The sequence below is a fragment of the Bombus vosnesenskii genome, unplaced genomic scaffold (assembly GCF_011952255.1).
Source record: "Bombus vosnesenskii isolate JDL3184/JDL3185 unplaced genomic scaffold, Bvos_JDL3184-5_v1.1 scf7180000013295, whole genome shotgun sequence".
NCBI lineage: Eukaryota > Metazoa > Arthropoda > Insecta > Hymenoptera > Apidae > Bombus > Bombus vosnesenskii.
Window position 1 is genome coordinate 4,578,258 of NW_022882946.1, and position 24,755 is coordinate 4,603,012.

The window sequence follows — 24,755 nt, forward strand, 5'->3', positions numbered from 1 at the left end:
AATAGAGTTTAATATCGCGATATGCAGAATCTCAATGCGCGCATCCCCGATAACACGACGAATTAATTGAAAAATCGAAGAGCGGGCAGAGCGGGTAGAGCAACGAGTCGCGAAAACAGCCTGCAAACGTCATGAAATTCGGGGTTAACGTTGCGGCAACGATCGTACGACACGTGACGAGCGTTTAGCGGGCACGTGAACCCGGCTTGTCCTGCACCACAGTTTCCGAAGGCGGAATAGAGTCACTCGTTAATGCTCGTCGATCAAATCGATTCACGATTACATCGATGGCCACGTGACGCGTTCACAATGACTACAAAAGAAAGGGGACGAACGCGACCGGAGAAACGTCATAAAACTCGTTTCGATATTGAAACGCTTCATAATCATCGGATGCTGAAATATCGAGCGCACCTTGTTTCGACAGGGTCTTTTTCACCGCGTAATTCTACTGATTTCCGTCATCCTGCAACCTGATTGCTCGCTTGCTTCGAGCGTGTGTCCTTGTATCTCGTTGAAATATTTTAATAGCAACGTTTTTAACGGGATACGAAGTCACAACCTCTTCTCAATGCTTCCATGTGAATTTACTTCGAATATATTTTAAACGTTTACGAATCAAAATTTGCAGATACTTTCGTAAAGTGTACAGTGTCTGAGATTTTGTTAATTCTAATTTTTCTTACTGTATCGCGCGATAAATGCAAGTGAAAGGATCTTCCAACTTCTTGTTGTTTTCTTTCTTTTTTTTTTTTTTTTCTTTCAGCATTTTAATCGTACAGTCCCACGCTACATATCCGAAAGTATTTCATAGAGACGAACAAACAGCAAGAACACTTATCGAACCGCAAACAGTTGACACACCTATATCGAATCACGGCTAACAAACAGCAGCATCAGGCGTACGCGTCTATTACGCGATTTCAACAGATTAGTTTCAATAATTCAACGAATGCGATCAAATATGTACAGTAATCAACATTACGGAGATCGACACGCAATCGGAGCATCTACTGCAAAGCGCCAATATAACGGCCTAATTGCATCGGAGCTTACTAATAACATTACCCGTGCGCAAATTAATACTCTATTTGCAGAATGGTGCTTCATCCGCGATACATTACACTTCTTTTATATTGCGTTCCATCATTCCCTGCTGTTTCGTGTCTTAACGTTACGTTTTCATGAAAACTGCAACGAAATCGGCGTTTTCAATTTCCATTTGCAAGAATAAACGCGTACCATACGTTTAGCTTTTGCCTGGACGATTTTCTTCCGAACAAGCGTGTTCGTGTCGGCTATTAAATCTTAGGAATAATATTTGAATATAAAATATTCAAAATATAAATATTGAATATTTAAAGAAAATTTGTCGAGTAATTTATTACTTAATTAATTAATCATCATTTCTATATCATCATTTCGAAATCATAATTTCTACCATAAATATCGTTAGACTTTAAAGATATCGACGACCAAATGGAGAAGCACGCACCAAAAAAAAAAAAAAAAAGAAAAAGAAAAAAGAAATAAAAGAATAGAAACGAAAGATACAGGAAAATGAAACGTACAAATGCAATTTAATCCACATATTTTACCGCGAATCACACGAATCTCTAAATATGAAATTCAAAATGCTACGGAAGATTACGAATCGCATGTTTCGACAAAACGATCGTTTCGATCGAATTGGTCATTAACAGGGATAAGAAAGCGGTAAAACAGAATTTCCGAGAAATTTCTTAGGATCTCGATACCCGCGTTCCTTTTATCTCCGTTCCGTTAAGTCGATCTCGAACTGAACGATCTTCGGCTTACTCGCACCGCGACTGTTCGAAATATTCATGATTTTCGTATGTCGCGAGAGTAGCGGGCGACGTCGCAGGGGCGCGTCTAAAGCTTCGATCCGAAAAAATGTCATTATTCCCACGGGGGACAGAAAGATGGAAAACTGCCGCGTCCACGTCAGTTCGATTTCGGCCTGGGTCCGAATCCGGGAGGTGGCGGAGAAGAAGGGTGCGCGGTGAAAAAAAGCCTGGACGAAAAAACCGACAAAGAGAAGCCGATAGACAAAGAGAAGCGGAGAGACGCAGATAGAAAAAAGCGGAAGTCCAACGAACAACGGAGAGGCAGGGAACGCGCGAGCGAGACGGAGAATACATCCCGAAGAGAACGATGGAAAGGGAGAAAGAGGGTTAGAGAACGGCGATGAACGGGAGACGAGGAGAATTTACGCGCGGCGCAGCGGGGCGACGCGGCGCAAGTGTTGTCCGGTACGAAAAAATGGTTATTCCTTCTCGAATGTGCCCGATGCACATGCACATTTTCCCGCAGAACGGATGGTCCGAGGGTGGAGGAGGCGTAGGAGGTGGTAAAAGAGAGAGAGGAGGTGGAGAAGCAGGGGAGAGATTGAAAGAGAGAAGGGGAAGAACGAAGAGGGTCGCGGTGGATATAGAAGAGGGTGGTGGTAGCAGGGGTGAAAAAAGGGTAGATGGAGGTGGCCGAACGGCAGGAGGAAAGAGGAAGAGGAAGAGGAGGTAGAGAGTAGAGGAGGAGGAGGAGGAGGAGGAGGTAACATTGAGATTAGCAACGGGTAAAAAATCGATGTCATCGCCCCCAGCCCACCGCACCCTCGTTTCGCTCGCTCAACTCAACCCTCTGCTACCCCCGCAGGGCTAAATAAAAGAACTCGAATACACGACCCCTGGAACGCGTACGTGTACGTGGCCGTGGATATCGTATACGTGTAAACCTGCACACGCTGGTACACACACACGCGCGCGCGCACGTCCGTAGGTCGACATGCGTGTGCCGCCCAAGGTGCTCGTGTGTGTACGCGCGCGCATCACCGGAATATGTGTATATATGGACGGGGCCGAGTGCTGGAAAAGCGAGCCCCGACTACCGAAAGGGAGAGAGAACGTGAGAATCCCGGGGAAGGGAGCAAGTAGAGAGAAAAAGAGAGAGAGAAAAAAGAGGAAAAGAAAAAGGGAGAAAGAGAGAGAGAGAGAGAGAGAGAGACGCGAACGCACGCGGATAGATAGACGTATATATACATGGAGGCAGGAAGAACTGGAAAGGCAGGGTGAGTTATATGCAATTGGTCAGCCTGCACATTTTTTATCGGACGCCGGGCGCACCCGCGATGGGAAATGGTAGTTACTCTTGTATCGACGAACGCCGACGGCGATACGAATATTCTTCTCGCTGAGGGACGACCTTCCGTTTTCCAACAGGCCAAATTCCAAGAATATACGGTTAACCCTACTTAACGCGTTTAATAACGCGTTTAATATCGCGTTTAATATCCCGTACATCTCGCGTATCCTATCGTTGAATCTTCTGCTCGAGCTACCTACGTTTCCAAGATATACGAGATACACCACCGATGGTACGCATATGTACCTAGAGCTATTTAAAACTCGGAGACAATGCGAGACTCGATGTGTTAATTCGCAACGCGTCAAACGAGTATTAAAAACAGGGGACCCTGTTTTGGGCGTAAGTCGAATGATTTTAAACGACTACCATCGTACCACGATTTCACGAGTACGACGAGACGCTTGCCGTTCTCTGACTACGAAAGTACCGAAATTTCCTTGACAAAGAATCGGCAATAAATTTATTAGTAAATTGTTCGGCGCGCGCTAATACAAAGCCGTATCATTAAGCGTACGATGTTTTGCGTAGCGATGGAAAGTCTGCGGCGTGACGGATTCGCGGCATATTGCCATAGATCGTGGCTTAATTGAGCAGGACACAACGAGCACGCAGCCGCCCCGAGGACGAGCCTTTCAATTAAGCGATAAGCGTTATCGGATAGGTGTGCTGCGAACCTATCCAACGAGTTCTCGTTGGCTGAACGAAGCAAGAGCGTTACGTGCCAGTCTCGTCGCTTGTGCATTCTTTCTCGACCCTCTGCCAACCCTTACCCTCTTACCCCTTTTAAATCTCAACCCCCTACCCCTTAACGCGAGCCAGTTTATCCTAGTCCGTGCTTTCTTTCATATTTTCCTTTTTCACAGTCGGCTGCGCTTTTTATTATCTTCCTTTTTTTTCATTCTCGCTCTTTTTTTTCTTCTTTTTTTTTTTTTTTTTTAAGCGCCACGCCATTCGGAAAAATCTCATTTCCGATGGAAATCACGATAGCGTGAAGCACGGCGTCGCTTGTTGTCGAAGCACCCTTGAAAATCAAAACAATCGACGGAATCGAGAAAGAGAGAACGATTAATCAGAGCTAAGAATGCCCGTTTCGATGGCATTGTCGTCGTGTTTCCAGCCAGTGGAGTGGCCGTTCTTCGAGGCGCGACTCCGGTAACTTTTAACTTTATCGAATGCCGCTCTCTCTTGCCTACGAGCGCGTGGTTCGCGTCGTGCTAATAAAAGTTTTTACCTCTGCTACAGACGTAACCTCGGCCCCATGGCCTCGCGTAAAGGATTTTTCATCCGGCTGTTTTATCGTTCGACCGCTAAGGAACTCGATAAAGTAACGTTTAGTTACCGATGCTAAAACGTATTTTAATAAAATGCTTTCCGTATTTCCGTTGGAAATGAAGTACTTTGATTTTGAAGCTGGTGACAATTAAGGGGAAGCACGATGAACGAGACACAAAGAAAAGAAGCTTGCGATTGTAATGTCTTTCACAATGGATTTTTGGATTTTCAGGACAGAAATTAAATTAATTTGCGTCCAACTTCAACAGTTTGTACGGCATTAATATTTCGTTTGCGAGGACAAGCATAAGTAATAAAAACAATATTACTTAACTGTAGAAGCGAAGCAATATTACATTTGCTAATAACGTTAACTGTTAAAAAGTAATACAACGTTTCTCGTTACCTTCGTCACGAACGTCGAATATTTTATTTTATAGCGGTAAAACGAAAGAATTTTTATCAAAGATAATATCAGATAATAACATCCACTTAAACATTACGATTAACTATATTGTTCGATAAAATAATTATACGCAAATGTAGAAAGCGATGAGGTGAATAGAATCGATCTTCGCTGAACTAGCGTTAATATATTTTCAACAGAGTATCTTTTTAATTAAAATGGTAAGGATTCTAAAGCGAATATTTTTCATGCGCTATTTCTATTTTCAAGACAGCGGACTTTTGATCGTCTCCGCCGTCCGATTTAGTCGACACTCGAACGAATGATTTTAGAAACTAACTAGTAATAAATAAATTCAACTATCGTAAGATCTATTAAGAAAGTACGTGATACAACGATGCTGGTCCTGTCAAATTCTCAACTTGCCGCGTTTCTTTCCCATTTTTATGATTACGTTTGTAAGAATCACGAGTATTTATTTAATTAAAGAAAAAAAAATAATGATATATATGGTATGAAATTAATAAAAAGAAAAACTGGTATTTAGATTCGAAATATCATTTATCTATGGTCCCTTAACACGACAAACAGACACGGTCTTGCGAGCAGCGATGCTGGCACATTTTCAACGAGTCGTAAATCAACAAAATAACCGCGTCGCCCACACCTCCTGTACAACATTAAATTACATGAAATCACATCAAAGTAAAAGTCTCGGGTAACACGTAGCGAGATCTATTATATCAAATTCCACCATTAAATCACGACCTACCTTCATACGATGGAATTAATAATTTACCGGCACAATGATTCCAAGCTGTACAAAATAATAGGAAATATATCGAAAGATAATTCTACCGCACATCCTGTATAATACTCTTCTATTATCCTATTGTCCTCTATACGCATCACGCAACTTTCTTCGTATAATTCTCAAATAAATCTCGTACGATCCATGACACACGATAAACACGTTTAACGCGTAACGATGCGACAGTATCACTCGCAAGAAATCACTCGCTCCCCGTCTCTGCCTAATTTCCAATAATTCCATCCCTCGTGGCCTGTCTTCGATAAAAACAAAAAGTCAGCCGCTGATCGATTTCCTAACTCGCTAACTACGCCATCCTGTCTGCAGCATATTCGCGACCGTATACCATGGTCGATTCCTCTAAGTATCCGTGCACGTGATCGCATGGGTGGCTGGCGTCGGTGAGCGCGTGTATAGGCCGCGTTGTACAATTATTCGAAGAGCGTGGAAGGGATCGGCGAAAGGAGAGAAAGAGCCGGGCATAAGAACTGGGACATTGCCAACAAATTCGAGTTAGTCGAGTAGCGAGTGGTAAAGTGGTGGTTGCGGGCTCGAACGGGCCGAGTGGGAGGCAAATGTCGACTTGGGGCGGTAAGAGGGACGTGGAATGGGGGATGGACACGAAAGAGGGTGGAGAACAGAAGGGAAAGAGTGGAAGCAGCGTCACAGGACTAATGGGAGCGAGAGTGACAGAACGAGAAGGATGAAATCAGAGAGACTCGCCAACGGTGCCGTGATAAAAAGGGTAAAAACGAAAGGGGGAAGGTTGTCAGAGAGAACGAGGGATAGAAAGAGAGAAAGAGAGGGAGAGAGAGGCAGAGATGAAGAGGGAGAGGTCTAACCTCGTAGAGGAAGATTGTTTTCATTCGGTGCTCAAATTGAAAAGGAACGAGGACCGAAGACCGCGATTCGAAAGCCGGCTAAGTGCCGGAGACAACCAAACGGAGGGTGATTTATTCTCTCTCTCTCTCTCTCTCTCTTCCCTTTCTCACGTTCTTTCCACCAACTCCTCTACCTAACTTCCTTTTACGCTAAAACGATGAAACAGAGAGAGGGAGCGCTGAGAACGGGAAGCTTGAGATTCGTACAAGTGGCAACGTAATCAATTTTTTTCTTTTTTTTTTTTACGCATTTTAATTCGCGGACGGAGAGTGCGAGTGACCGAGGAATCGAACCTGCTATGGTTTTCGGATTCTTATATCGCGATCTATCTGACGTTTCAACCGATAGCTTTCATAGCGTGGTTTCAAAGTTTTGGCATAAAAATGAAACGAGAGGTTACACGCGTTGACTGATAAATAGCAAGACGAACGTTATCGCGTCGTGACAATTTTTGCTTTTATCGCAATTAAAATATCCGACACGAACTGTTGCGATTATCGGTATCTGTTAGATAAAGTAATATGACTAGTATTCTTTGCATTTCTACTTTTGACTAACAACTTTTTGTTTCCTCTCTTTTCTCTTTTTTCATTACTTGTAAATTTGATAATATTTCTAAAAGCTTTTATACATCTCACGATACATCAACTAGAAGTTAGCGGCAACTGTTTTATATTTTTCTCGAACTTAAAAAATCCTTTGGATAATAAAAAAGAAATACGATTGGATCGAAAATAAAAGAAAAGACGCGACAGGGTTAAGGGGATTGGCAAGAATCGCGTATAAAGTAATTATCCGAATAATCGTAGATAACTGGATGGAGAATCGAGCGCGAATATTTACACTAACAGTTCGATTGACAAAATCTAAATCAATTTTCGTCTCGTTCTATTTTCACCGGCATAGTGTAAATACTATAACTGTAAAAACGAACCCTTACGATACAACGATGAACTGATCGGACACGTTCGATAAATTCCACGGGTTTATCTGTTTGCTTAAACGTTCGCGATTAATAAAAAAAAAATAAAAACAGAAAGAGGAAAGGAAGGAGAGAAAGGGAAAAGGTGAATTCGGTGGAAAAATCGGCGATCTTCTATAATCACGCTAGCGCAACCGTTATCACGGCTAATTAACCGATCGCCAAGAACCAATAACTTTTCATTTCTCCTTTAATTAACGTTAGAAGGCTGGAGAGCCGGTCCAACCGTGTTACATCGGCGTTCGCAGCAATTTGTCGTCGCGCGCCGATACGCCCGAAGGGGATTGATTTCGTGGCGACCGGCGATTTTCCGTTTCCTACTCTTACTTTTATTGCCCTCCTATGAGTTCATTAGCAATTATACGAGCGTATCGAGTAACCACTTATTCTCATTTGCCCCGACACAAAATAGTATATCGTTTCCAGGCGTTCGAACGAAGCTTGAAACAAACGGAGGCCTTCGTTGAAGCACGTTATTTTTTTCGATCGCGCGATTTTTATCGCGTTAACGTCGTTCAGCCGCGCAATAACGCGCACAGCGGCTCGTGAAAGAATTCCAACACTTGTACAAACCTTCTATGAATATATTAGCCGTTCGGAGTCCACGTTGTTCAGCTTGGTGCACAGAAAAACCGATCAGGCATAAGAATCGTTTGCTTAAATTTATCATGAAATTTATGCGTTTCTGTCGTCTCGTTATGATAAATAAGCTTATGGTGGTAATTTCTTTCGGAAGAGGTATATCGAGATAATGGAATAATCGCCTCGGCGCAACGTATGTGTCGATAATCTATACCAGCCAATCTATCAGAAGCTTATTTATGCTTGCTGGTAAATTGCCTAACATGGAAAGTTGCGAATCGCAACTTGTTCCGTGTTCCAATTACATCGATAAAATTGTATTTCCACGGAGGATACGCGTGAACTTTTCCAATGTAACGCGGACCAATATGACGTAACGATATCCTGCGCCCGTACATCCAGCCATCGCAAGGTTAAACACAATCGTTGATCGCCTAACGAGTCGATTAACCGGTACACGTTTTAACGGTTACGTATCAATTCGAAGCGCAAATCGTACACGGCAATAACAACGCGGCTATAAAGCATCCTGAGCTAACTAGTTTGCCACTTGAGCCACCGGACGCAATTTCGCGCCGATTTAATGGTGGACCGGCCTATTCGACGACGCGACGGCCCTATCCCTACCCTGTCCCCAGGCTTGCACCCCATTAAGCAACGCCCCTGGGTACAAGGGTGAGAAATGATCGGCCGCTAATGCTAATGAATATCAGCTCGTCGTGTCAGGGAGGGTTGTTTGGGAGTTTAGGACTCTCTTCCCCATCCTCTGTTTCACAATGTAGAGGGAGAGAGGAAGAGATAGAGAGGAAAAGAGAGAGAGAGAGAGATCTAGGTAGCTCGCGTGCAACGAGGGGTCGTGGTCGCTTTTAAGAAAATTGCTGACAGAAGGGGGATGTGGCCCACTGTTTCCCCTAATTAGCCAAAATTACACGATTTCCCGGACCAGATGCGTCGTCACCCCCTTTTCGTTTTTGTGATCCGTGACTACGGGGCGGCCGCTAGACACCATCAGGATCGGCCGGCATATTCCGAACTTAATTAACGAGAAATCTTTTGATCCTTAAACTCCTACCCTCGCTGGCGCGGTAGCGCGATAGAAATCAGGCCGACGTTCTTTAAGCGGCTGCCGCTCCGGCTTAACGTCTCTCGTTCGGGAAACTTCGTGGAAAAGGGGATGGTTTGGTAACTTCACCGTATACGTTTTCGGCTACCTTACGCCAGAGATAAAGAGCTCTTCCTCTCAGCTGCGTGAATATGAATGATAAAGCGCCGAAAGAAATTGTTTCGACGGAATTCTCGCTTACCTGCTTGTGCATCTCCACGTTTAGGCCGTAAGACATTTCGTAGTACTGTAACAGAAAGAAGCAGAGATATTTTATTATCGCTTTTTATACACGTTCGTGCGTCGTGATCAAGCTACGTGGTAATATTCGTGAGATTGTTGGTTGATCGTTTTGGGCCGAGAAATCGCGACATTCTGATTCGATAGTCTCACTTTTTCACGATATGTTATTTTCATAGCGTGTGAACACATAAAAGTAGAGGTTGATACAATCGAGACAGATCGTCGAATTTTAATACAACGGTTGCTGTATTGCTCTTTCTGAGAAAGGAAGGTTTACAACTGAAATTGCAAAAAAACATATTTTACATGCATGGATATGTAGAATTACGGTTTACTGTTTCTCAAGCGCCTGTTATCGTTGTCTGTTTCACTTAAAATAAGTAACAACGACGATCTGAAACAGCCATTATCTCAAAATTCTAATTCAAACAGAAAATATCATTTCATCGTTAGAAGAAGTTTAATCCTACTACGATTTTCGAACGTTAATACGTCTGAATCTCGATCCAGTTTTAACCAAAGACAAAAAGTCTACAATCGCTATTTTAAGAAATTCAACAGCAAGTAAAAATAATCTGTTCGAAATCTAAAAACTTTTCTAAAGATAGAAAAATACGAATCGATCGAAAATGAGCCGAAGCAAGAGTTAACTACGACGATCTTTTGCACCGATCATGTTGTACGATAGATTAACAATGAATCCTGTCAACGTTCGATGGCCCTGGTTACGAGAATGAGCGAAACGTTGGCGAGATCGGAGTTCCAACCGGCTCCCTGTCCTTTCTTTCATTAGCGATACTTAACTTCTGTTTCTTCACAATATCGTTTCAGACGCTCTAGAGTTTTCACGAGAAGCAGGGAACCCGGTTGGTACAAAACTTTTAATAAATACAACAGGCTTCTCGTAAATCTCGACGAAACGAGAACCACCGTACCACTGTTTCCTTTCCTGTTCCCTTTCACTCCTTTCTTCGCTGTTACGGAGCTAGCGTACAAAAGAAAGGATCATTACAACGTTCTCTCGCGAACGAGTCGGATCAACCGACCACTTTTGTCCCTTGAAGGCGCGAGACTCGCATGCTGCCTCGGTCGAGCATTGCCCAAGGTTCAAACTGACCTAACGTCGAAACGAAAAAGAAAAACCACTTTAGCGGTAGAATTTGGAATGTTAATCCCTCGTTGGTAGGTTGGTATGGAAACTGACGAGGAGATTTTTGTTCCAAAATATTTTTTCTTTTTCGGTCATGATCCTTTCTACGTAGAAACTGAGTTCTTGGGAACGTACAAGGATTATCCGAAGAGTATTCTGTCATTTTGAATATTCAGAGAACGAATCGAGCGACGAAAGCTAACAACCATTCGAAAGAAATTTTACAGATGTTTATGCGAACACTTGCTGTTCCGTGGTGCTATACGATCGATAGCGAAACGTCATCGAGCGAGTTTTACCGATTTTCGATTATATGATCGTTGTATTGACAATGACCTGAATATACACGGTGAACCGTAACGCGATCGTTGCATCGATAAGAGTAGTGAGATTTTCAAGTATCGACAAGATATTACGTCATTTGAATTTTTAAGTAGGAATTAATTAAGCGCAAAGCGTAGACCGAAGTTATATTGCGATCAACTTTACCTGGGTCAACGGTTCTACCTTTTTCCAAAGTTAAAATTTCATACAAGTCCACTTCTTTCCAACGTTCGTTTAGAATCAGCCACCCTTACTTTTTTACGATTAAAAAATTATTATTGGATATCCGCTGTATTGAATCTTTATCGTTTATCGTTTATTAATAATCTCTAGATTCTAAATTATGCCTCGTAATCCTAATTATTAATTATACCTCGTAAATACTAAAACTATTTTTCAACTCGCCCCAATATAAAATCTTATCCGTCTTAACGACAGAGGTTACATTATCATCGTTGCAAAATTTCGCGTATTATCTTATCCGCGGTTCTTCGAATTGTGTCCGTTTGAAATAACGCAACGTTAACGATCGTATATCGCCCACGTAATACACGAACGAAAGCAATAAAATTAATCCACCATTTGCCAAATACTTTCCACATCGGATTTTACAGTCGATGCTTCTATAACAACTTAATCCGCGTCAAGCGGCAGTTGCGTATTTAATCAGATAAATCGGGCATATTCCACCGTGCTTTGTAATGGAGGGAGAATTAACTTCAGCCGGCTAGTTATGTAACAAGTATTTCACCCCACCGGTTGAGGGCTAAAATTGATTATCGACGACGCCAACGACCGAATAAATTATCCTGTGTTTCTCTGCCGCGACACGATCGATCGAGCTAAGGTTTCATCGTCGGTGTCTACGAAAAACTTGCTTTTATTTGTCGCGTGAAACCAACGCCGTCGAGATCGTTCGTTGAACGTTAAGCGAGCCCCGTTAATTTCCAAGTATAAACAGCAGCAGAAGCGAGAAGAGATTTTTCACGAGACGAGTAAACTCGCGACAAGATTCTCTCGCAACTCGAACGTCTTCAATTGGGTTAACTACATACAATTCGTGGGTACGGCCGCCTGATCGTAAATTGGTTAGTAGCTGAAGTCACTCGAGTACCAGCCACCCGCTCTGGGACGCATTACAGCACTGACACGATGATTCCGTGACGCGTTATATGTAGCACGCTCGTAAAAATGTTTGAGTAGGAGGCGCATGGAACGAGGATCGACAGAAACGGAGCGAACTACACAGATATGCAAATTCTTCGATTTATACCTGTTACGTAATTAATTTACGGCCACGTGTTTTGCGAAATACTTGTATAGATTATCATCGAACGTTTCCCGATGCTACTTGCAAACTTTCAAAGATGCCGTTTCAAGAAGCTGAGCGCTTTATACAGAAACGAGTATGTGCTCAAAAATACTTAAAAAAAATTCCTAAATACCTAACGGGTTTCTCTGTCTCCGCTTTCCTTACACTTTACACTTCTTTACGTTCTTTCTTCTGATTTTTTGTTTATTTCTGTCCTGCGTTTCTTCCCTCCTTTCTTCTTCCGCGCATTCTTTTCTTCCTATCTTCTATCCCCCTTTCTTCCTCGCGTTTCTTCGGTTCCTTCTACCGAAGTTCGGTAAAATATTCTCAATACAAATTATTCAAACGTATTCCTTTGTGGGAAAACATTCACGCGAACGAAGCGAGCTTTGAAGCAAAATTTCTAAACGAAAGAACGAATAATCTCGCCTGCGCGATCGTCTCGCATAAAAATCTAGATCGTATCGAAGTGTGGAATATAACAAACGGTATCGAACGAACCATGTCTTTTATAAACATTACGGGAAGGAGGCACAAGTCAAAAGCGATAATCCCTAGGTAGGTTGGAACAGAGGTAAGCTGGTAAGCACGAAGAGAAAGCAAGGGTCACGTCCAAAGGCTGGACGGGGGTTCGATCCGGTCGGTGTTCCGCTAAAGTGCATCGTATCATACGATTGGTGAGCGCGCTTGCGCGATCGTAAATCGGTTAGTGACTGTCGCTTAGCGCTGCGTGTCCGCCTTTAGCCCCTCGTTCCAGGACGAATGGCTTCAGGGGGTAAGGGGGTTGGCTTTGGCCGTCGAGAGAAAGCATACACGTAGGTCGAGAGATAATACTCCAGGGAGATCGATAACATCGACCACGGAAATACACCGACTTAATAATGCAGCCGATAATCACGATGAAAGAGCACGATGACGATGGCAGAAGTAACGGTAAGAGAAATCGGTCGGTCTCCAAGTACGACTTCTAACGCGTGTTTTCACAGAGACCTTGCCTTCCTCTGCAACCCGCTTTATCGTAATATCAGTTTTGTCGGTGAGCTGGATGCCGCCCTCTCGTCGTCCATTATCTAAGTAGATCGACAATATGCGAACGGTTACGATTATTATACAAGCGATAGCTAAGTGGAACGCGACACGTGATCCGTTTCGATATTGGATCTATGTTGCGAGCGTAACAATCGCATTACGTATTGGTCGTTGTTGAACGTAGGGGCGGAAGCATTAAGTAAAAAGTTAAATATATCGCGTAATAAACGACAGGAGCGACAGAAACGACAAAAATGCGTTTGATCGTCGATTACAAGTTACTTGAAATATTTATGATTTGTGAGAATGTGTCGGGTCCCTGGTTTCTTATGACCCAACGATTATTAGAAGAACGTAAGACTATAGCGGGGAAACACGCCTAAAACGCAAATTTCAAGATGCTAGATATAATATACGTAGAATATCACACTACCGTGCAAACACGTGGTTATGGGTAAAAAAAGATGTGAAACTTTCATTGATCCTTATTTTCCATTCTTTCTAACCGAGTATTACATTGGTCGCTAGCTGTCTTTTAATGCAGCAACGATTCCTAGCCGAGCTGTTTGGTAATTGATACTTTCCTTCTTCTTGATTATCAGCCTGTATTATAGCAGTTTAAGGTTAACGTTATTCATTCTCCGCATTTTATCATTAGCGAGTATGGAAATTAATTTGTGATAAAGCTGACACAATCGCGACATCAGCGACAGGACGCAAATATCGTAACACAAACACGTGCGCGAAGAAATTGCAAAATAGACTAAATGACTTCTTGGCGATTAATTATTAACGAGACTGATCATCCGCCGGAAGGCAGATGAATTTTAAATGAACGCAATCAATTAACCTGCCGGCGTATTATGTGACGGTAGAAACGGAAGAACACCGTGGAAAAAAACGGCGCCAGATTAAATATAACTTATTCCACGTTCGTTCGCGATAGAACGTTCAAATAGGAATTAACAAATCGTTTCTCGACCGAGTTAATCGGTCCGGATCGATATCGTACCGATTAAAAATGTCCATTTTATAAAGCAACTTACACTTATCGCGAAACATATTACCGCTATGTTTGTTCAACTGTTACATCAAAAAGATATTATTATACGTATCACAACGAAAGCAACGTTCGATAAATATGCAAATATATTTTATTTATTCCACGTGATCAAAATTTCAAAACCACTCTACATTTACATCGCGTCCAATTACGCGAGATACATTTTGAAATTTCGCATTATGAGACGAGAAACAGACGTAAGACATTCCGCGATACAGTTAGTTGAGTGTACGGGCGAGCATACTCTGCTTATACGTCCCTTGTATAGTTCAATGAAGATTTGTTATAAAACATACGTTCGTCCGAAACTTAACTCGCTTATCACGACGCACAGAACTCGTACGCAAACCGTCAGCCAACCATTTCGAAACACCCTGTATATAACACGGAATAGATCGGTCGATCGTATAGAATATAAAAGACAGAAAATCGTATCCTTCGAAGCGATTATCGATGAGAGAGAGAGTGAGAGTGAGAGAGTGAGAGAGTGAGAGAGAGAGGAAAGCCATCCTAAATTGCGCGTTATCGACATCCTGGACGGGAATTAATTCGATTCGTGACGTAATAAAATGCTTCTTGGCCGCATCGCGGAACGTATATTGGGTTCGTTGGAAAGTCCGAAACACGAAGAAAAGAGTTCGCCGGGCCAAGTCGATAATCGGATGAAGAGAAACTGTCGGTGGTCGACAGAGGTATGGGGAGGAGGGGTCGTATCGATCTCATCTGGCAACCTTTCCTTTTCTATTTTCACGTGGTTCGGAACCCAATAATAGGGGTTGTACCGATAATTTCACCCCCTCCGGTTATTCGATATGGATCTTTTAGTAGCGAGCCTTTGCTAGGGTGATTGAACCGCCTACTCTCTTTTCCAGCATCCCCTACACTCTCGTCTATATCTTTCTGTCTACCATATATATTCTCCGTCTCTTCCCATTTCCTCTCTTTTTCAACTCCACGTAACCACTCAGCGCGCACTTTCCTTCCACCTCGTCGCTCCCCGTTTTACCTTTGTTTCTCCTTTTCATCCTTTCCCGAATGTTTTCCGCGAGTGCTCGCGCCTCGCGCTTCCGTACAATTAATGGATAATTAATCAGCCAAACTCGACCGCGACGATGCGAGAATCGCGGCGATAATCCGAGATACGGGTCGTTATCTTTGTCAGATGACAAAAAAGGGAGGGTTGAATATGACGAGGCGGGGGTGGAACAGAAGGACAGGAGATGAGAAGAGACGAGCGAAGGAAAAAATTTATTTGCTCTTGCGGTTAATTCTTGTCCTCTTCGCAGGGCGACGGGATCGTAAAGCGACGGAAAGGGATGCGCGTCGACGTAAGTGAGATCGATAGCTACGTAAAGGGAGAAGTCACAAAGTTCGCAGGAAAGAACGGTTACGACGTTGGCAGCGTTAAGAAAATTGAATAGCGAAAGACACGGTTGCCACAAAGAAAGGAAGAAAAAAGGAAGAAAAAAAGAAAAAAGGAAAGAAGAAAGTAGAAGGAAAAAAGAAGGGAAAAGGGTGGGAAGGGTTTTGGTGGAAAAAACAAAAAAAGGAAGAGAGAGAGAAAGAGAGAGAGAGAGAGAGAGAGACCCGGGTGAGAAGCATCGTGGTGGGGAAAAGGAAGGGTCGGTAAATTCGTGAAAACAGTTAACCCCACGGACGTCGGTGCACCGTTATGAAACTTCGTAAACGTCGGTGAAAAGGGGAGGGTGGAAAAACAAAAACACTAAATTGCACGGTAGAAACTTCAAAGGCGGAAATAAAATCTGTAAAAAGAAGCAGACGGTGAACGCAAACGGGAAAAACAAGAAGTAATCAAGAAACGTGCCCGGAGGATGTGGGTTATGTTTAATTTGTTACGCTGCGGAAAAACGAAATAGAGATAAAGAGAGGGCGCGCAGGAGAAACGGCGTGGGGGAAAAAAAAAGGAAGTAGCAGAGGAGCGAGAAAAAGAGAGGGAAAACGCGGGTAATCGGGAAGTCTGCGTTTTTAAAGGGTGAAAAACGTGCCGCGCACCGACGGCAACCTGCTTTCATAAGAATATTTTTCACGTCTTTACCGGCCGTCCCTCTTCCCTCGAACTGTCGGTCCCGCGCGCGTTTCATCGGTGCGAATCGTTCCGCTTTCATAATAAAAATCGAATTAATTTCTTATCGATTTAACAACTTTTTCTAAAGTGTCAAATAAAATGAAGAGGAACGAGGAAATAAATCCGAGCGCGCACGACCCCGCTTTCTCTGCCAGATACTTTTCAGGGAATTAATTTAACGGTACTCCATCGTTTCGCGATAAAAATGGAACAACGCGCGCGGCGGAAAGGTTATTGCACGATAAAACTAAATGGATTCTTCGCGATACCTTCGAATGGACACACAGGATCGTTTCTGATGATGCAAAAAAAAAAAAAAGGAAAAAGAAAGAAAAGGAGCTACCGGAAACCTTTCCCGAGGGAGATAATCGAGTGGTTCTTCCGTTTTCGCAGTTAATGAAACGTACAACAAAATTATTCTCTTTCGACGATACACATACACTGGCAGATAGTATCGATCATAGGCATATAACCATATATTAGACATAGTCATCGATTAAAGTGTTTGATATACTGCACGAACTACGACGATTCGTGCATCGATTCAGAGCTGATGCGATTTAACAAAAAAAAAAAATTCCGCAAACGTAACGAGTCGCGTCTATTGGAGAAGAATGCATCGGATAAGGACATGTCGCGAGGCGATGATCCGTGCGCTAAAGTTCTGAAAAGGACGGGAGCACGGAATGTATGGGGTGGCGTAGCGAAAAGAAGAGAAACAGGAAGAGAAATTCCGAGAAGAAGATGAACGACAAGGAGCGAAAGAGAAAGAGGAAAACAGATAGCGTGAGAAAGAGAAAAAGAGAAAGAGGGAGGGAGAAAAAGTTGAAGCGGCCGCGGCGCTCGGATTTACGCGGCACGTTACCCTAATGAAAATCGCGGAGGATGAATTGTAGGAGGGATGGAAAGGTGGCTGGTTGGAATACACAGGGGTGGAATTAGAATATCAGAGACACGTTCGCAGTCTGTACATACGTTACACCAATACTCCTTCTCGTCAGGCTGTACGTATATAATACTTGTCGGTAGTTGACAAACCCTCGACATCAATTTCTCTCTCCGTCTCTAATTCCCCCCGTCTCTTTCCCTTCCCCTTTTCCCTTTGCCACCCTACGCCCCATCCCCTTCCTCTGTTGCCTTCCGACTCTGTCCTTCTCTCTGTCGCGTCCTCTCCCTTTCTACTCTTCCCGCCAACCCTCCCCTATCTTTCTCTCTTTCACCCTGTCACTCGGCTCTTCGTCTCTCTCTCTCGCTTCCTCTCTTCGTTTACTTTGGAGATATCGATTACCGGCTCAACTCTCAACCCCCATCAACCCCTCTGTCACCTCCAACCCCCCCCCCCTTATCCACTCCCACTGACACCCCCTCCCCCTCAACCCAAGCCCCAACCACTCGGCCCAGCTTGCTGCTTGGTTGCTTGCACGGTGTCACATCGGTGTAGCAGTTTACAGAGATGGTACAGTTCGCGACAATTACGATCAAACGTACAGTTAACATCGGCGTACGATCTCGCGACCCGGGGATGAGGGATTGCGATGGAAGTCGTGTCGCCTAACTGCTCCGTGCTTTCGGATCGATCATTGCATGCCGCACACGCTCATCCGGCGTCATTTTTTCCACTCTCTTTTCTTTCTCTCCTCTCTTTCCTGTCTCTCTTTTTTCGCCTCATCTTGTCTATGTTTCTCTCGGAGACAAAATGAACGTGTTATTGCGATATATCGAAATAATACAGGTGAGAAGAGGAGAAACGAAGGGACTCGGCAAACGATCGCGTTGCGAGATAACGCTCGCAGACGGTGTTTCGCAGACGCGTTTAAAATAATAGAGGGCTTCCCCATTGGTGAATTTTTTCTTTTTCTCTCTCTTCTTTTTTTTTTTTTTTTTTTTTTTGGAAAAAAGAGAAGGGCAGAGGTGAAAATAAATCCAGGACCGAGGATCGTAGCAGGGCTGTTGACCCTACTCCGCTGGGGAACGTATACGTTTTCGTATACCAAAAGGGAGGGAGCAGTTTACAGAACAGCATAACAGCCAGCGTAAAAGCACGTTCTCAAATATCGGTGAATTTATACACGCGAATAAAGCAGACGACCCGATTTCTTTTTCTTTCGCCCGCCTAGTCACCTGCCCCTTACACGAAAACCTCCTCTTCCCTCTGCGCGTCCCACGAGCTACCAAAACACGCGAAAATTACTTTCCAAAGGAACTGCCGGCTTAGCGTGCAACGTAAATAAAGATATAGGCAAATATTTTGCCTGGTACAATCGTAATTACGAGGTAAAAGCGCGGATCACAAGAGCAAATTGCTGACTAAACGGTAAAATAAAATAAATAAAGATGTTCAACGTGTTTGAAAATTTCAAACGATCGAATCTTTCGGCTCGTCCATTCTTTCTTTTCTTTCTTTTTCTCTAAGTTGTTCCGATACAGTACTGGGTTATAATAATTAATACACGAATGTTTACACAAATTCATATCTTCGTACGTTTCCATGTTTTTAAAGAAACAAACCCGAAATGGAAATTTATTTCAGCTATTGAAGATTATATCGAGTATTCCTAATATTATAATAAACTATTTCTTTGATGGACAAAATATCGCTTTCTATCCAACATGTGGCCCATGAAAACGTGACCTATGAGAAATTAGAAATTCCCCTGAGCGACTTTCGATACGAGGGAAAAATCACGCAAGAGTACTTTTTTCAAAAAAAAAAAAAAAGGATGTAAACACGGAAAACGAGAATCATCGATGTAACAGTGAGAAATTTATTTCAAAAATTGTACTACGAATTTCTAAGCTTCCCTTTGTTAGATCTTTCCATCGAAGTTTAACTTTGCTCGCGATTCCCTCATTTTTCAAGGACTTTGTTACTCGCACCACTTCTCCTTTGATCCTGTCGCATCGATTGGTCAGAGGTACGAAAGAACAACGAATTCCTGAACTGTTCGATAATAAATATTTAATAAAGAAGCGAGAAATGAAATGGACTCCCGTGGCAAATACTTTGGTCCACGTTAATGCCGCACTTTAATATAGGTAAGTCCAAGTTAAGCTCCTTACCGATGACGATACGATTAGTACGGTTGGTTGAGCTAATTGCCTTCGTGCTGATGGGAACTGAATCGAAGAGCCGGCAATATGAAGCGAGAACAATATCGATCGTTTTTCTCCATTGCCCCGTGTCGGGGAGGGTTGCGACAAAGATTACCGAGTTCAATAATGGCCCTGTAACCTCGTTGCTTATAAAACCCGATTCCGTGGCTACGATTACCCTCTCTATCGATAATTTCAACAATAGAAGCACGTGCACCGGCACAAGACTTTCGACGATTCCAGTCTGTGTATTATAACTAAGATAACAACAACAGATGTACACTATCGGAGGATGTATCGCACTACCGTGATGTGTAATTGTAATATTTCGTTTTTATTCGATGCTTGTTTCGATTTCTACGTATAGAAACACAATAACGTTGAAATAATTCTGCATTCGCAAAAGTTAACACGTCTTCGATTTACGTTCTGACAATTTTATTAACTTGGATAATTTCAACGACTTTGACAGTCGTAGGAATCTTAATAATCGAAGAGGCTGCTGCGGTAGGGAGGAAGCTCGGCTTTCAGTCGCTTGAACAGACGAAGAAAAACCAACTGAAAGTTGATCAGAATCAAATCACTTTGCCAAACCTGCTGTGGATTCACAGTCGACTAACATTCGTAGTAACTTTTGCGCTTTCGAATATAAAGTCTATATCTTTCTTTCCCTTCCGATCGACAGAGCCTTCGATCTTTCTAACTTCTACGTCCTAGAATTTTGATAATTTTCGCAACTTCCGTCACACGAAACGTTGTACTCCGAAGAAACGCGTAACCACGCGCGATAACAGTGCGACGATTCATCGAATCCGCTCGAGTTCGTCTGAGTGTCATCTAAGCGATGTTTTCAACTGCCGCGAATAAGCTGTACTCGATACGAAGATAAAAAGACATGAAGACGAACTTACAAAGTGCCTTACCATAACGTAATGCCTCTGCATCTCGGTCTTCTCGCTGGCCAGTTTCTCGCATTCGATCTTCAGTCTGAAAAGTGAAAAGCGATTGAGGACAGAGCTAGTCAGACATGCGTTAAAGCAGAAATCGCGCGCACTCGTTCAGGACCATTTTGTATGCGTGTGTTTGTACGTGTGTGTACATGTGTGCCTGAATGCATATATATTGTATAATGTGCGTGTGTGGGTGCTTGTGTGTGTGTACGTGTAAATACGTGCAAGCGCATAGGGCAAGACCGCTTCCTTTCCCTTTGGGATTTGCAGCATCTTGAATTCGAGGAGGAAGAGAACGCGGTGCGTCTCTAGAAAGTAAGATCGAGTTCTCCGGCGAAAAAGCTGAAGGAATAAGAAGAAATGAGATTATGGCGGTGTTGGCGGTTGCGGCGGGCGACCCGACCACTGAAAATCTAAAAAAAAGAAGCCCAGCTATGAATAAAGGAAGAGGAACCTGCCGGGGACATTTTGGCAAATATCCGATCGTTCTACGCGTTATTTGCCGAGGAAAATCGATCGGAACGTATGGTATAAAGTTGCTCTTGGAATCGTTTTAACTTCACTCGCGTGCAATTTCAACGCGATGTATCTCGTATTTTTATTAAAGAAATACATTTTACGCGGTAACCATTATGAGTTAAATTTTGAAATAAGGTCCACGTTGATTAGCTCGAAATTGAGATACTATTTATAACTAGAGTTATTCGAATATCAAAAGTGGATCTTAATCATTCGCTGCGATCGAATTTTCATGGCCTGTGTACGTAGGTACTTTTCGAGCTTCTCGGAAAGAATTGATCACCTTCGCTTTTTATACAATTCTCGCCACAAGATGACGTAAGTAATCGCGTATTTCCAGGTAAGTGAAAAAAATAACGTTCCTAATGGTCATTTTTCTCTACGTTCTAATTATTGAAGCTAATCAACGTGGCTCCAAAAATCCACACGTTTACAAATACTGTTCGCATAATGAAATTCGCCTGCCGATTGTATGAATCGTTATGTAAATTGGTGTAAAAATGATTATTAAGAAAATTCATTTATGCCAGGCACAGTAGCTACGAAAGATATTTGCGCGTATCTATCTCTATTTCCAACGAAATATTCCGTTTATCCGATTCTACGTTTCATTTTATAGTATTTTTGTAACCATATGAAGATACCTGCAAAAGTAACATGGAATTTAACACGATTCGAAAACTAGTATAAACTATAACAGAAACAACGGATCCCAAATACTTTCTGTAGCCAGCACAGTACGATTTCACATGAACTTTCGTCGCTTTGTAACGCACGCTTGTATGTTGCAAGAAAGTTAATATAAAAATTCATAAAACTGCCAAAGATGATGCAATAAACCGCGCGGCGATAAAAATTGCGAGTGAAATAAAAGAAGTACGATTCACGGCGAAAATGGTCGAGACTGTAGAACGTAGATTGCGAAAGACCGTGCAACAATAAGACTCCGTCTAGGAATAGAACGTACGCTTTGTAAAACCGTGGCTTTTCTCAAGAAAAGGAAGCACGTCGCTGAATTTTCGCGAGCGGCGAATTCCACGAGGTCGTAAAAAAAAATTACCAAGAGGCAAGCAGAAAGTTCATGAATTACCGGGAAAATTTCGTCGAGGCCAGAACGTCCCGGGGCAGACATACATACGCGCACTGGGTGGCGACTAGCGGCGAGTACGCGTAGCACGTATTAGCTGGGCGTTAACAACGAAACGCAAATTTAACCGTCCATCCGACGGTTTCAACGGTATCGCAAGTGCGGCATGCGAGATAATTAATGATACGTAAACGCAGACATTTGTACACACGGTCCCATTACACGGGCGTCCGCCCGAAAGTGAGCACTGTTCCAATAACGTTAACGGTTATAGCATCGCCTGCATCTGGATACTACTTGCCGGAACGTCGATTAATTACCGTGTCCGAGCCTCGATTATCAATTACCATAAATCGTCGACATGCACGCGATGTCGCGCGAGTTCTTTCTCACCGATCAAAACCGTATACGATTTTGTCACTTTCGTGATTCGAAGTACGAAAGACAGGCGTTTAAGCGGCTCTCGTAGAAGCTGACCTCCGACGAGACAAACGAATCACCGGTTAATCCGAAGATACGCATACAGTGTGCGAACCGGTGACTGATGATAAAACCGGGCAATGCGTGGTTTCTCGTGAAAGAAGAAAGAAAAAGCGTGAAATGTAGGGTAATGTTCGGACGCGCGAGCTTTCGTTTCTGAGAAAAACCGAGTTTGGAAGTTAGCCCCGGTACGCGATCGAAACTCCGTTGCAAAGACCGAGAACCAGCGATGTTGCGAATATCGCTTTTTACAATTTACCGTAGCATTTACTATCGTTTATGTCATCTGCTTGCGATAAATCCGTGGGGATAACGAATCGAAAGAAAATAAATCACTTGTTTCTTCAGAATTGAATATTAAACTGTGTTCTCGCGTAATTGAATCGAGAAACGAATAAAAAGTGGTGCCGATCGGTTTAGCTTCCAAGAGGCTGATATATAAATAACGAACGTTCTACGTGTACTACGTACGCTCGCGAAAGTATTCCAACGATTATAGAAATTTCCTGCGAATATATTACGCGCGTTATACGAAACATTTTGAGATAACACTAACAATGTAATGAAACGCGATTGTCGTGATTATGCTGGTAAGGTATTCGAAACAAATCTGCAAACGTAACATAGAAACTACAAGATATTTAGCGCAAGTATATTTTGCAGGGATGATAAAAGAATTTAAACGGCCGATTATCCATTCACATTGGTAAACCGCGATAGATACTCGGTGGAATCATCTTTAGCACTTGTTGTGCGTACCGGTGATTATGAAAGAGGCCCGAGGCATACGTCGTATCTCGCGTTACAAGATATTTAAAACTTTGCGTTTGAAGTGAATCCTATTTGACGACGTCACAGCCGATTCGATTCAACGGTTCACTTTCCACTAGTTTACAAACATGTTTTCGGATTATCGTAATGTTACGTAATACGAGACGGACGCAACGCAGAATAATAACAAACTCGTTTGTTTTAGATCCTTGACTAAGGCCACTTTCGTAATCACCGGAACATACGTTTGAAAGGACTATTTACCAATTTTTTTACCAAATATATATATAACATGTAATAAACATCTCGTAACTTCTATGTACATTTCTACGCTACTTTCAATTGTTACCAATATAATCGTTACTTTTGAATCCTGTTACGGTATTAAATAAGGTTTCAAAGTGTTTTATACGATACGCGTAACATATACGTGAAAATATTCTCTGATAAGCGTCGAAATATACGTTTGTCAGCCACTGTAAATTCGCCGCGAATCTTTGCGTTAGATTTTCAACTGGAGATCGTCCTGTTATCCGCGTATCCGGTTTGCGACTGAAGCCCGCGAGCGTTCGAAACGTTCGACGCGTTATTAGGAGCCGGGAGAGGAGAGGACGTCGTGAGCAAACAATTCCAACTTTCCTCTCTCGGATAAGAGACTTCGAAGCGATCGGCGTGCAACAGCGTCAACGGGGTGGGTTCTGAAACAACCTCGAAACAGGGAGCAGCGGGACGAAGGAGGAAAGGCGAGGAAAGATGGGTAGAAGACAGCCGAGGCAAGCATCGGCGTCAATAATCGTGGATCTTCGAGAAACGCGAACGCGAGACGGAAGGGATGAATAGACGAGAAAACTGGAAAGGGGGAGTTGGGCGAAGGTGGTGGAGAAAGAAAAACAAAGAGCAAGAGAGAGAGAGAGAGAGAGAACGAGGAGAGTCAAAGAAAAGAGAAAGACTCACGAGTGGTTCTGTTGCTGGATGAAATTGAATTCCTCTTTGATCCTCTCGCAAGTGTCAGCCACCGTGAATTTCAGACCTCCCGCAGCCCCACCGCTTCCTCCGCCACCCTGCAACATAAAAAAAAAGAGGAAGAAAGAAAATGAAAGAGAAAATAAGAGGAGGGAATTCGATTAGCATACACGACAAAGCAGCCGCGACAAAGAACGAAAAATAGATCAGCTAAAACGGCGAAGCGTTATGGTCGTACGAGCGTGTACACGCTGAGAAGACGCTGCGATCTGTAGAAAAATTACTGTCCACCTTTTCTATGTGGTAATTAATCGACGCGTAATTTGAAGCAACAAGATGCTTTTATTTATATATATATATATAATATAGTGGTTTGTTAAACCGTAGTTATTCGTTCATAGTAGCTTGCTGTAGCAAAAAAGATATGTACATTCGAAAACAATAACGTGAGCCCTCGTGTCATTCGACGAGATATTTCATTTTTTA

At 42.9% G+C, this 24,755-nt stretch overlaps 1 protein-coding gene across 6 annotated transcripts in view; it reads right to left on the reverse strand.

The window, feature by feature from the left end:
* Positions 1-24,755, reverse strand: part of LOC117233232 (protein groucho) — a 112,264-nt gene that overhangs the window by 61,670 nt on the left and 25,839 nt on the right. For 4 of the 6 annotated variants that reach the window (XM_033493358.1, XM_033493354.1, XM_033493356.1 and 1 more), the window contains exons 3-5: positions 24,261-24,367; positions 20,411-20,486; positions 9,402-9,446 (exon numbers count right to left, since the gene is read on the reverse strand). In XM_033493358.1, the coding sequence (XP_033349249.1) occupies positions 9,402-9,446; positions 20,411-20,486; positions 24,261-24,367 (228 nt within the window). The remainder of the gene's footprint in view (positions 1-9,401; positions 9,447-20,410; positions 20,487-24,260; positions 24,368-24,755) is intronic. The other 2 variants (XM_033493355.1, XM_033493357.1) reach the window with 1 other exon arrangement.